The sequence below is a fragment of the Lynx rufus genome, unplaced genomic scaffold (genome assembly GCF_022079265.1).
Source record: "Lynx rufus isolate CCGP_SWC_20201006 ecotype Redwood Valley unplaced genomic scaffold, mLynRuf1.p SCAF_5, whole genome shotgun sequence".
Classification (NCBI taxonomy): domain Eukaryota; kingdom Metazoa; phylum Chordata; class Mammalia; order Carnivora; family Felidae; genus Lynx; species Lynx rufus.
The window spans coordinates 27,673,367-27,686,858 of NW_025814867.1; the positions used below are offsets into that span (position 1 = coordinate 27,673,367).

The window sequence follows — 13,492 nt, forward strand, 5'->3', positions numbered from 1 at the left end:
CTGGTATACCACAGCACAATGCCTCAGCTCCACTGCAGTGCAAATCTCTCTGCACAACCTTTGTCTTCTTTGTTCATGAGAAATCGGTATCAAATAGGACTCCAGTGTTTACATGGGAAGCTTTCAGCTCCCCAATACTCTAAGCCAGAGTGCTTCTCCTTCAGGACTTCTCTGTATCTCTCTGCCACACAAGCCTGGTGCTCAGAGACTTGGCCTAAGGGATTCTGCAGAAGTCCTCTTCATGGACTTTCACAGTTGGCACTGTGATCAATAGGATCTTTCTATAGAGGACACCTGCGTCGATAGGTTCCGAGACAGTGGAGATCAACTTCCTGAGCGTCTTCTCAGTTTCTGACCATACCTACAGGAAGCTCAACAATGGGACTCTTCCTGTGCCCCTCTGGGAAGACTCATCCAGAATACCAGGAGATTGTTTCATCGAAAGATAGGCTCCAAGGGGCTAATTTCACTAGTTCTGAAGACCATTTCTGAGTTTTGGGGCTCTACTTACATATTTTTATCAAGGGCCAAAAGAGTGAATTCCTATGAGGGAAACCCAAGTTATTCTTTTTACACCAGAGGATCTATACTCACTCACCGTGTACTCTGGGGGTATCCTGGCACCGAACCCAAAGGCCGGGAACATTTTGTCACTGGAAAAAAAAATAAGTTGCTTCATTTGTTCACCCAATGAGGAAGAAAAACATGAACCTGTGTTACCTTGCTGGGACATTTTACTCTGCCAAATGCTGACTCATGCTCTTGATTATCTGTGGTAACAGGGGATAGTGGCAGCGTGGATAATTAAAATCAAGAAGGAATCCCAAAGTTCATCACAGTCATTAGTCTGCAATTTCTTCCCATAACTTTTTGCTAGATTTGATACTGAGGAATAATGGTCCAGGATTTCCTCACCTCCCCAAGCCTACTTTTCTGTCTTTGAAAAGTGATCATGAATTAGGTAACTCCAATGGTTGACTGTGTTAGGGTTTTTCATATATATAATCTTATAAAGTCTTTCTAGGGAGAGATCATTATTCTCATTTTACAGGTGGGGAAATGTCTTGGGAGGTAAAGTGGCTTGTTCAAGATCAGGCTGCTGGTTAGAGCCAGGGTACAAGTCTAAGCCAAAAGGGGATATTTAAAAGCAACAGGAAGCTTAGAAGGCTGGCTAATTGACAGAGCTTGGTTCCATCTACAGGACTCAGTTTTCCCATTATTTTATTTCATACAAACAAGGATAAATTATTTACATGTCTTTTCATGTCTTCTGAATGCAAAGGGATGCTGTTTTTTGGTATTAATATCTTTACATCTGCCACTGCCTCTCTGTCCCAAACTGCCCCTTGCCCCTCTCTTCAGCATAATACTTGCCACAGAGTGTGTGCTCCATAAATATTTAATGAAAAGATAGCCCATGAATTGAATCATGGCTTGGTTTCTCTTAGGCATATTGAAATTTCTCTCTTTAATTTATTCATTCACATATGTTATACCTTACCTCGTACTTTACTGTACTAGAGGTGAAATGATGGGGAGAAGAATTAACCTTAACTGGCACATCCAATCTGCCGGGTATGATGCTAGGCAATGTACATGTTTGTTTTAATTCTCACACTCCCCTTGAATTTCCACCTACTTATTATTCCTATTTACAGATGAATAAACCGAGTCTCAGAAAAGCTAAGAAAGTGGCCTAAGGTGTTTACCAGGGAGGATCGTGTGATTCTAAAGCCCGTGCCTTTTCTGTTGTCCCATTATACTTTAATGATTATATATAGCATTAAATGTGATTTGCTTCTGGCACTTCCTTCTGGCACTAACTGATCCCCTGACCAGACAACAGGTAAGACTCTCTTTAGGCAAATTTTGTGGGGTTCTGGAGTATTGCTGTCAGCAGAGGAATGTTCTTCTCATGCCATCTACCTTTTACTTTTCCATTAAATATACCACCGAGATTTGTTCTTGGAACAATTCCTACATTTCTCAGTTCTTTGCAGAGTTAGTCAAGGAGAAAAGGAAACTCATTAGGGCTCACTGTCCCTGAATGGCTCCGTCAATAAGAGGGGACCCCCCCCTCCCTACAAGGCTGACAGAGAAGTCAAAGTACCAAAGCCAGATCTTCACCTACCACCAACTGACAGATTTAGAGGTCATTAGTAGCCAATGATGGCTTTGATAAAACTTCACCAAAATGAGCCAATTTGAGCAAGGTTGGGTAGGAGATATGAGGAAGCCAGCATTCTTTGAAATTAGTCAAATTCTCCAGAAAATCACCAGCTCTCCCTTTTCCTCACTGTTGTGTAGATATGGGCTTTGTGGTGCACTGCATCTAGCAGGTAGCAGAAAAGGTATTAATACTGATAAATAGAAAAACACAACAGCCTATAAAGGATCAGCCACAGCTCTGAGAAAAAAAATACTTCTGGTCCTTGGAAATACTGAAATACTTTGCCACAGTAATTCCCACCCCCCCCCCCCCTTAACCAAGACAAGGGCAGGCAGCTGTGAGAGGGAATCTATGAGGGATATTTCAGAGGCCCCTTCAGGGTAAGTAGGTATGGAAGAAAACTTTCTGGGTTGGAGAAGGGGTCCTGGTTCTTCCAACCCAGAGATAGCTCCGAAAAGTCAAAACAGAAACCTAGAAGGTTCCATACCTTTTATTTTTTTCTTTGAGGAGTTCAGGAAGGGCGAGATCTAATATTCCATCCATTTCTAATCACCAAACCAATGTTCCAGCCTTAAGGATATTCTTTTTATACCTTCCAAGCCACCCTGGGGATTTGAGGTTTGCTGAGCATGATGCACTGTTATGTAATTGAGTTTTAAGAGCAGGGAGGCAGGGAAAACGCCTCACTTACAAGAGGAATAATTAATAACCCAGGAGGGCATCAATTCTCTGAAGTTAGCCACCACGAAGTCTCTAACTAACAAACATACCAAAGAAAAATTTTCAAGCATAAGCACAATAGATTTACACTTCCATTCTTCCTGATTAAAAAATAAAACTAGTCAGAGAGGAGTCTTATGCAAGAGGCAAGAGAAGGCAGGTTGAGCACACAAGCAAGCATCCATATGCCAGCACTTCAAAGAACTTGAGATTGGAGTAAAGGGCACTCAGCACTGAGTAAAGGGGCCACTCTGCAACTACTAGGAACATGATTGGTGGAATCTGTGAACTTGGAAAACTCATGAGCATGTTACCACATTGCTAATGGCAATATTTCTTACTACCGGAATAGAACAGCATAAAATACAATAAAAGAGCCCATGGTCTTCAGTGGTAATGAGCATGGAGTCCTGAACTTCTTAGGGAATGACTGATGGTTAAAGGATCTCCAGATGGAAGATTTATTTTCAAACACCATTTTAACCCTCCAGTTAGGGAAGACTTTGAGACAAAGCAAGAGAGTAATAAAAATAAAGACAAATGACCTCATCCATAAGGAAACAGAGACTGACTCAAGGCAAACTGGCATTTCAGAACACCTAGACACTTAATTAAGACTGTTCTCTAAGGCAGTGGTCTTAACACTGGGGTACATGGAAATGCAATGCCCTTCTGGGGATAGTAGGGCATGATTTTATTTATTTATTTTTTAAGGAAATCAGTATTCAGTTCCTCTGCTCCTATGTAGTCTCTGCTGAAATTGATCTTCTGGGAACAGGTGTAATAGAAAGACCTGCTCTCCATTCACACCTTCCCTTTCACAATTATCCTTCTCCTTACCCATTATGAATCTTAACCACAATGGTGCATTGTTCCTTAGTGTAAAAACTCTGTAGCAGAAAATAAGGGAATGAGGAAACAAATCCTTTTGCAAGTCGGGCAGTTGCCAATTTTTGCTTTAAAAAGTTGTAGAAAGTGCTTATATCAGCTGGTACATCATTAAAAATACATTGTGGTGATAAACCATTATGTGATTTTTTTCATGTATAACTTAGAGTTGAAAGAAATGAGTAAAACTGCTAGTCAAACTCTTTCCATTACCATGTACTTATTTATAAGAGCAGGTTTTCTTAGTATTTATATTGGTAAAAAAATTGGAATAGGATTGAAAGTAGACTCTTCCATTTTAGTAATGGATAGCATTCATCTACAAATTGTAAACTAATTAGGGAAAACCCCTCACTATTTGTTTCATTAAAAGTTTTCATTTTTTATGGGCAATAATTAAATACCGAAATTTCCAATACATTTGTTCTTTTGGTCAATTATGCACTAATAATGACTGTAATAAAAACTCAAACAGAAGATTTTAAAAAATACTTTAAACCTTTTCAACACAGAACATTTTAGAAACTAGATATTTTAAAATTTATATTTGTATTTTTATTATAGAAACGTATGATACAGTGACCAATAAAAGAATTTTGAACCCAAATTTTAATGATACATTAGGATGAAATTCTATGGGGGAGGGGAGTGAAAATACAGGTTCATGAAAAAAAGAAATAATTAAAATTCTCAACTCCAACTAAAGAGCTTGTTCATGCATTTTTAAAATGGATGATGGATCATATAGCTATGGCATTTACATTCTACTGGATGCATTCACAAGAGTTATGTAAGAGTTTTATTTTTAAATGTTCATATTTACAATACACTAGAATTTCCATTCTTTGCCATTATTTAAACTCATAATGGAAAACATTAGATGTCAATGTAAATGTTAAAATGTGTGAGGTTACACATTTTTATAAAATCATTTTTAGGGGTACATGCTCAAAACCAAAAATTAAAGGTCATTGGTCCAAAATGTCCACCATAATCCTTTTTCCTTTTGTGTTCAGTTTATTTTTAAACCTAATTAAGAGTGTCAAAGATAATAGCCTCTATCATTTACTGAGTATAACAGGCCGAACATGTGCTAGCTAGCCACTGTACATCTAACCCTTACAACTGCTCCTCAAGGAAAGTTAGAGAAAACTTCCACTTGAAATCAATGACACCAAGGCACATGGAATGTAAACCTCAGAACAGAGGTAGCTGAGCTGGGGTCTGAACCCAGGGTCTATTTGTCGCTGGGACCCCATGCTCTTTCTACCACTCCTGTTGACTCTGCCCTTTGTAGGAGGCTGGTTGGGTCTAACGATTCAGAATAATAAAGATAAGTCCATTCATGTTCTAATAACAACTGAATTTCCCAGAACTTACCATCCTCAGAAGGCCTTCCTTGACTACCTCTTCTCCCACAAAGGAGAAAGTCAATCGTTCTCTTTTTATGCAGTCCTCGTCTACAGTCAGCTGCCCTGACCAAGCTGGGCTGCAATTTATTTACAAGCCCTTTTCTCCCTGAGACTGTGAACCAGCTGGGGGGAAATTATGCTTTGTTAATTTATCTCTGTCCTTACAACACCATGTGAGGTACCTGGCAGCCAGTAGGTGCTGCTTGGTCCTTAGCCATTCCATCTGACCCATTCTCTCCCGATTTAACGCTGGGTCTCAACTTGGGACGCCCACTAGAATTAAAAATCCCGATTTCCCAGGATGTACAGCAGACTAATAAACCTCTGGAGTGGGGCCCAAGTATCAGCATATTTTAAGACTGCCCGAATGATTCCAATGTGCAGCCAAGGCTGAGAACCACTGACTGGTGTTGGTAGAGTAGAAAAGGTAGAACTGTGACATGAACCTATCTTTGGATTCTAAACCCAGTACCTGTCAGATTGGGTATCAGTTCTAACTTTGCCTCCTAGCACACCATGGAGGAAGACTCCTGCCTCAGGTGCTGAAACCTCCACCTTATGCTGGGGTGGTCGCATCCATAAAATGGCAGTCTGTGCTTCCAAGCACCGTATTCAGTATCTATACTCTATCGATAGCAGACAGACCAGCCTTTTATTGGAGGGCATTCCGGGTGGTCAGAGATCCATACCTCTGCTGGGCTCACAGAATGGATGTCACTTGGTCTTGAGCAGCCTGACCAGGATGTTCATAGGAGCTGGACAAGTGCTACAACCAACAGGGAATATATGAGCTTATGTGTGTGTGTGTGTGTGTGTGTGTGTGTGTGTGTACACACATACATGTGTGCATGCTTGGTGACTCAAAGGGGAGGGAATGGGCAGTGGTCTCTCTTTCAGAGGCATAGAGACAGAGTGAGCTGGCAGGACTGTCTTCTGGCCTTAGGACCAGAAATTTGTGGAGAAGCTTCCCCTTCAAGGCACCCTAAGAAGGGCTTTATGTGTCTCCCAAGCTGTTCTACTTCATTGATCACCTCGTAATGACCCCTTAGCAATGACTGTACAAGGCAGAAAGAAAACCCTTGGCTGTCAGAGGCTGGGAGCAATTTCTAAGGCTCATGGGGATTAAAAACCTCTCTGTCTCTGCAGGAGGGGGAACGATGCCTTCTGTCAGTTTTTATTCAAGTGTTTCTTTTGAACATCAACCTCAGTGACTTTGATGTGAGAATAAATTAATTCCAAAGCCCCAACTTGAAATTTCCTGACTCTGCCTGTCTATTGTCTATCCACCCACGCAAAGGAGAAACTGCAGAACCTTGTCAGTTTTCAAGTGAGCGGCTTGCATTACACATTCTTCCAGGGAGTCTCTCAAAAGAGCGCCTGGGCTTTTCAGTTCTTTTCTTCCTTAGGCATTTGCCCCTTTTAATGCTGAGCTGCCTTCTTTATATGTATACGTATATGTATATATGTACATGTATATGTATACATGTATAGTTCCACTGAACTGCGGAAACCTGATTTTCCTGGTCAGATGGGCTGATAACTTCATTATTTTCCTTTTAAAATTTTAAAAAGAATCATTTACAGTAATTCTTTATGTAACCCCTAAGGTATAATACCTTACTTTTATGCTGAATCTGTATTTTTGAGTGAATACTAAATGCTCTCCAGGCTTTGCCTGGCTTTTATATTATAAGAGGATAATAGCTCTAAAAGATGTATGGGTCACTTGGATTGTATCTGTATCCTGCATGTGAAGTAACCAGGAAACAGGAAGTTCAGCGGTTTGTTCCAGATCATCCTGTAAATCTGCTGCAGGACCGTAGCCAAGGCTCTGGGCATTGGCATCTTAGTTTCTGGTCAAACCACCAATTTTCTCTTTGGAATTCGTTATTATACTGCCTTCTCCCCTAGAGTCTGAGTCAATTTTATTATTAAGCAGCATGTATTTATAGTATTGTATCGAGTGCTTTACCTACTTTATCTCTTTTATGAGCATTTCATGATTTAAAATTAGTAAGAATCCTGAAGATACATCCTCTCCCTTCTTTCTTGCCTCTTATGTATATACTAAATCATGCACTAAATCATTCATGTGCATGTTAGGAAAAAATGACTGTTTTGGTATCTTGGGTATGGCTGGAGAAGTTTCTGGCAGTGGGGAGGCAATTTGTCAATTTTCTCTCTCCTTGGTAGAACTCTCCATATGATATATACCCTCTCTAGGAATACTCCCTGTATTTGGGCCAAAAGAAATCAGAGCTGAAATTCAAGTTGTCTTCACAGTCGATACCTCGGTTAAGTATAAGAAGTATCACTTTAACAAAGTAATTTAAAATGCTATTGCCCTCTGTTCTAACTGTATAAGAGGGCAAGTGTCAGCAAAGGCCTGAGTGTTTAAGGCTGTGTGATTGTACTGGATCTGTTTATTCATTCCCCAACTGCCCTCACACCCAGTTGAGTTATTGAAAATAACCAAGCCGAATGCAGAGATTCACCAGCAGGAGGACACAGATGAGATTTTTCCTATCCCTCTCCTGTTGGTTTCTCTGCACATTCTGGTCACTAGATTGTCTCATCCCCTCTGGTGCCTGGGGCAAGGGGTTTTTAATATACCTACCACTGGTTATGACACTAGAAAGAACAGAAATCATGCTGTCCCATAAAATTTCTCTGAAACTAGAGGACAGAGTCACTTTCTTTATTTTCCTGATTTAAAGGCTCACTTTATTGCTTCTTATTACTAACTAGCCTTGTTTTACAAACACACTAATGACTCAACTGAGATGTATCCATATTTATATTTATATTCGTTCTACCTCAAAGAACCTTCTTGAACATGTGAACAACTTCATCTCAACCTGGAAATACTGGAAAGGCAAAATAAATTCAGTTTAATGTAATTTATGTAAATCACAATTCTCTTGGTGGGAAAGGTCAATATTTACCATCAAGGAAAAATAACTGTAGTACCAATCTGATCTCAAAATCATGTTATCTATATACACACATACAAACACACACATACACACACACTTCTGTGGATGGGCACACACATGTGCACGTGGGCAGACACACACCCTCTGCTAATGTTACCAATAGCTCTGAAGTCAGTGAAACACAGTGATTAGGAGCTTAAACGGTAGGAGGAAATAGATCTCAGTTCAAATCCTGCCTCAGGCTGAGTGACAGTGCACAGCTTAACCTCCCTGCCCAGCTTTCTTTCCTCTTCTGTTAAACAATACCTACAACATAAGGTATAATGTGAGGGTTAGATTCAAAAATGTCCAATAAACCAGTGCTTCTCAAACTCCAAAGTGCACACAAATCATCTGGGAATCTTGTTAACATGCAGATTCTGATTCAATAGGTCTGGAGTGGGGCTCGGGATTCTAAGTTCCCAGGTGGTGCTATGCTGCTTAGTCCACGGCCCAAACTTTGAGTAGCAAGACCCATTCCGAAACTTCACAAGATAGAAAGTAGTTTTGCAAGCCACATAAGAAAGCTGAGAAAGGATATTTTGGTTTTGGTGACCCAGGTGAGCATGGCACGAACTCAGCTTCTCTAGGTGTGGAGAGGATAAAATTTGGGGTCAAGGTTCTATTCTGTGGCTTCATGAGCCCAGTACGGGTAACTGCTGACTGCACGTCTGTTTTCCTGCCAAGGATCATCCAGGGACCATCAGAACCCACAGAGAGATGATAAGACCTGGGACGACCGGAGGTCTTGTACCTGTCATAGTCTTGGCAAATCTCACCCACAGCCACCAAGGCTTTCAGGTACTCGTTGGGTTGGTAAGGGTGGATGTAGTGCAGGGAACAGCTGTTCCTGGGGTCCCCATTTGAGGCAGTGAAATCTATAGCTACCTGGAAGAGAAAATAGGAGAATGGGTAGGTTTAAAGTGAATGCATCTGGTAGGAATTGTGATCAGCCACAGAAAAGACATGGCCAGGGATGGGAAAAGCAGCACATCGCGTACCCTGCCAAGAAGGAAAGTGAGAGAAGTTATTAATCTGGTTGAGGCCATTTCTGTAGTCTTCCATTTTCCTCTCCCCCAAACCCAAAACAGAACTTGAGTTTGACACGGAGGTCAGAAAGCCCAGCCACTGCTGATCCACGTTGCCAGGCAGCAAGAGGAAGGATGGAATATCTGCCCCTCAGTTCATAATTCACTAAGAAGAGAGTCCTGTGCTCTTCAGGCAGGACAATTCTGTTTGTGAGGCAGAGGTAAAATCCCTTAAAACTACATTCTGGGTTAAAGATGTGGTCTATAGAAGAACGCCATTGTCATACTTTCGTGTGCAGCCAGTTGCAGAGAGACGTGTTGAAGTGGTTATAATGAATTTTTTGCAAGAAGCAGCTTTGAGTGAGGCATTCAGTGAGAAGTCCTGCCTATACCAGAGAAGAAGCTGAATGCTATGGCATAGTCGGTGGGAAGCAGAAAAGGGAATCCTCTGCCTTGTCACCAAGGAGATATTATCTTTGAACTTCTGAGATTTTTTCTGACCCCTGGCATCATTATCTAAATAAAAGTTGACCCACTTAACACTCTTAACATCAACAAACAACAAAAGGCTCAAGCCTGGAGAGTGCTAAACTGAGAAGAAACATTTCTTCTGGTTTCTAGCATCATTACCATTTAAATAAAAGTTAGCCCAGCAAACACCTCTCAAAAAAACCAAACCAACCAACCAACCAACCAACCAACAAACAAAAAAACTTTAGCTTGGTGGGGGGTAGAGAGAAAGGATGGGGGAATTAAAACAAAAGGAGTTGTAGTAAAAGACAGAGATGTTCCTGTTGTGTCTTCCCGTTCTCTTCAGGGCTCAGCTGAATCCACTTACTAATGACAGAGAGGCTTTATTTTCTCTTATAATCTTGCAGATGGGAAATGCTACATGCATATTATTTGACAACATTCCATTATGACAAATAATTGGAATATCCCATTGGGTTTATTTAGGGTGGATGTTATTTCTGGAAGGACAGAGAAAAGGTGCTTTGTGTTCTGTTTCTGCTTCTGAGAGATCAGCCTATAAGAGTAAGGTTGATAGGGGAAAATGTCAGCCACACCTTATACTGTAATGCTGCAATCCAATCCACATGACTAGAAGAAGAAAAGCAATAGGCTACCAGGAGTTCACTTACACTCCCCCCTTTTTTTTTTCATGAAGTTATTTCTTATCATCACTGATTTTGTTTCCCCTTTTCTTCTTCACCTCTCCCAGGATTATGTTGAAAAGAAATTTAAGCAGGATGCAAATTCTATTTTTGGAATAACCAGATGTTTTCAACAAGAGAGTACCAGCTGATAAGATGCTAATACTAATAATGTTTCAAAAGGAAAGTTCACGTGCAGAAAAACTACAAGGTGCTTTCCTACCCCTGAGATGCTCTTACTTTAGATAACAAAGGGGAGAGGACTAGCCCTTGTTAAAACCCTACTCTGTGTCAGACACTGCGCTATCTGCTTTCCAGGTATTGTGTTATTTTATTTTCATCAAAGAACTCTGGAAGGCAGAGATTGTTATTCCTTTTCATTGATGAAGACCCTGAGGCCCACAGGTGATGAAATTTCCTGGTGATGGAGCTGGGTTCAAACCCCAGTCTATACAGTTCCAAAGGCTTTTCCTCCATTATGCCACTATATACCCCAAAGAAAACATAAGGCTGTGGCTAACATGCCAAGTTGTCACATGGGTATGTTTATGACTATAAAGAATGGAGAAGATTTAGCCTGGAAGTAGGGACACTAGCTACAAAGCAGCTAGAGTAATTTAGGAGAGAATGGCCTTGAATGAACAGCTGTTTATAATCAAAACAGTTGTAAAATGTAGAAATAGGGCAATTAATGTGTGTGTGTGTGTGTGTGTGTGCGCGTGTGCGTGTGTGCGCGTGTTTATGATGTTCTTCATCAAGGATCACCACAATCCTTTACCTATGCTTCTTGAGGCTGCAGTTGGAAATTGTCCTGTGTGTTGATTACCTGAGTGTCAAGGGTATTCCATAATGAGAAAAACATGCTGGTGTCTTGATATAAAACCAGAGAGTAAAATCAGGTCATATAAACACCAGAGGGAGAAAACATCCATAAAGAAAAATGACAGCTCAAGAAACTTAAATGTCCCTCTTATCCTCCCCAGGCATGGGCAAGATCCTCCAAGTATGCAGGCACCAAGTGGCAGCATGCAAGCCCAGATATAACACCCGAATGGCTATGTTGTGTTATGGGAAGAAGTGTGTATAATGTCTGGGTGAACATACACAGATTTTGGCAACAATACACTTTAAAATAAAGCCACACATCATAGGGTTGGGACCAAGGGAAGGTAAGACTGGTGACGAGGGTGTCAATTCAAGAAGGACTTCATTCCCAGCTGACCCTACATTTGCACAATCTTGAGAGTGATTGCCTCTTTTTAAATTTTGCATTGTAGGCGCCTCTCTACTCTCCTGCTTCTTCATTCTGGCCCTATTTTGTCATTTCATTTCTATCAACTCTTCATCCCCAGGCTTGGAATAATTCTGTTATGCCTAACAAACTAGTGTGGGGCAGAGGTGATGGTGAGAAGGGGATTGTGACCAGAGATATTAAGGATAGAAAATGAACATGATTTGGTGATCGACTGATGCCAGTTAGAGAAAGGGAGTAGCCACATTTCTTTGGAAATGGAAACGACATCTAGAGGAAAATGGAACCACCTAAAGATCACTGTTAGAAGGTTGGTGTTGGGCTGCCTGCTCTTGGTGGTGCTGTTTAGACATACAAACAAGCCTGATGGAAATTTTAATTTTTTTTTCTGTAGGCAGACCTTTGCAGGAGGTGGGGGCAGGGCTCCACTTTTCCCATGGGGATGGCCCCAGTATCTGTGACAACCACAGAGGCCATTCTAGCTCTGGAGACTCTGATAGAGCTTTGGAAAAGGTATGAACTTAAAAATTAAATGGTGAAAAAGGAAATAAATCAATGATCCTTACCACCCACCCCTTTCTATAGTTCCCATTCCTCATAACAGAAATATTTTATCATTGACTAGAAAGCAATGGACAGTCTTAAGTACACAGCAGCTGAAAGATTTGTTTCCCTGGCAAGTGATGGTTTCTAAAGTCGCCCTGATGAAGCTGGAGATAAAATATCTTCAGGAGGTGGCCTTCTACCAAGAATTCTCTGTGCTCTTTAAGTTAGCATTAGTGGAAGGAGAACAGAGTGAAAGGTTAGATTTATTTTAAAAAGCAACAGGGAGGCAGTGAAAGACGGGATTAAGTTGAGAAATAAAAGCAAGGAAATGACTGAAAAATGCCAGTTTGTGGAGGTGGCTGCTGACGCCTGCTTCCTGAATGCTGGTGAGCTTGCAGAGCGGCTACGTTTTCATTTTCTGATATGAAGCATTTACGAAAGCCTGTGGTTCTGGTATGTGCTCCAATCTTCCCAGCAGGCGGTCCAAGAATAGGCACCCGCCCGATGCTCTCCCCTTCTGCCCAGGAGGCCTCGCTCATCATTAAGCAGAGCTGTGGAGCAGCTTTGCAAGACCTTGTAAAGTAGGAATGTGAAATTTTCCCTCCATTGCCACCAAGTCCCCAGTGCAGAGCTGCTTCCTGGAAAAGGCTGGAAGCCAGTGATGAGCATCTATCATTGGACATTTTTAGCTTCTACACAAAACAAGCCCACTCCTCAGATTCCCTTCTCTGCCTGTGACAAACAAGCCATTTGAAACCTCTTGGGTGTTTTCTTTTTTTTTTTTTTTTTAATTTTTTTTAACGTTTATTTATTTTTTGAGACAGAGAGAGACAGAGCATGAATGGGGGAGGGTTAGAGAGAGAGGGAGACACAGAATCGGAAGCAGGCTCCAGGCTCTGAGCCATCAGCCCAGAGCCCGACGCGAGGCTCGAACTCACGGATCGTGAGATCGTGACCTGAGCCAAAGTCGGACGCTTAACCAACTGAGCCACCCAGGCGCCCCCTCTTGGGTGTTTTCTAAGCGAAGCTGCTGGGAACCAACCTCTGGTTAGTTGCCTAATCTCTCTGCAATCAACGTGCAGTCAACCTTTGCCATATCGTCTGCTGGGGCAAGAGATTTGTTTTTTGCTTGTTTTATATTTGTATACAATTTGGATCTGTAACAATAAGCCTTGTAGGTGGAGATACCGTTCAGTCTGAACCATTTCTTAATTGACAGATTAAACTCTTGTGCTTTTCTACCTCCTCAAAGCGCCACTGTGGGCAAAGAAATAGGAACCTAGATCTGATGGAAAGGACTCCTGAGGTCACTCCGTTCATTTCCTGCAGACCGCAAAGCATTCCCCT

At 41.4% G+C, this 13,492-nt stretch overlaps 1 protein-coding gene across 1 annotated transcript in view; it reads right to left on the minus strand.

The window, feature by feature from the left end:
- Positions 1-13,492, minus strand: part of CPNE4 (copine 4) — a 493,405-nt gene that overhangs the window by 16,935 nt on the left and 462,978 nt on the right. Inside the window, exons 11-12 of the mRNA XM_047100293.1 lie at positions 8,920-9,053; positions 599-653 (exon numbers count right to left, since the gene is read on the minus strand). Coding sequence (XP_046956249.1) covers positions 599-653; positions 8,920-9,053 — 189 coding nt within the window. The remainder of the gene's footprint in view (positions 1-598; positions 654-8,919; positions 9,054-13,492) is intronic.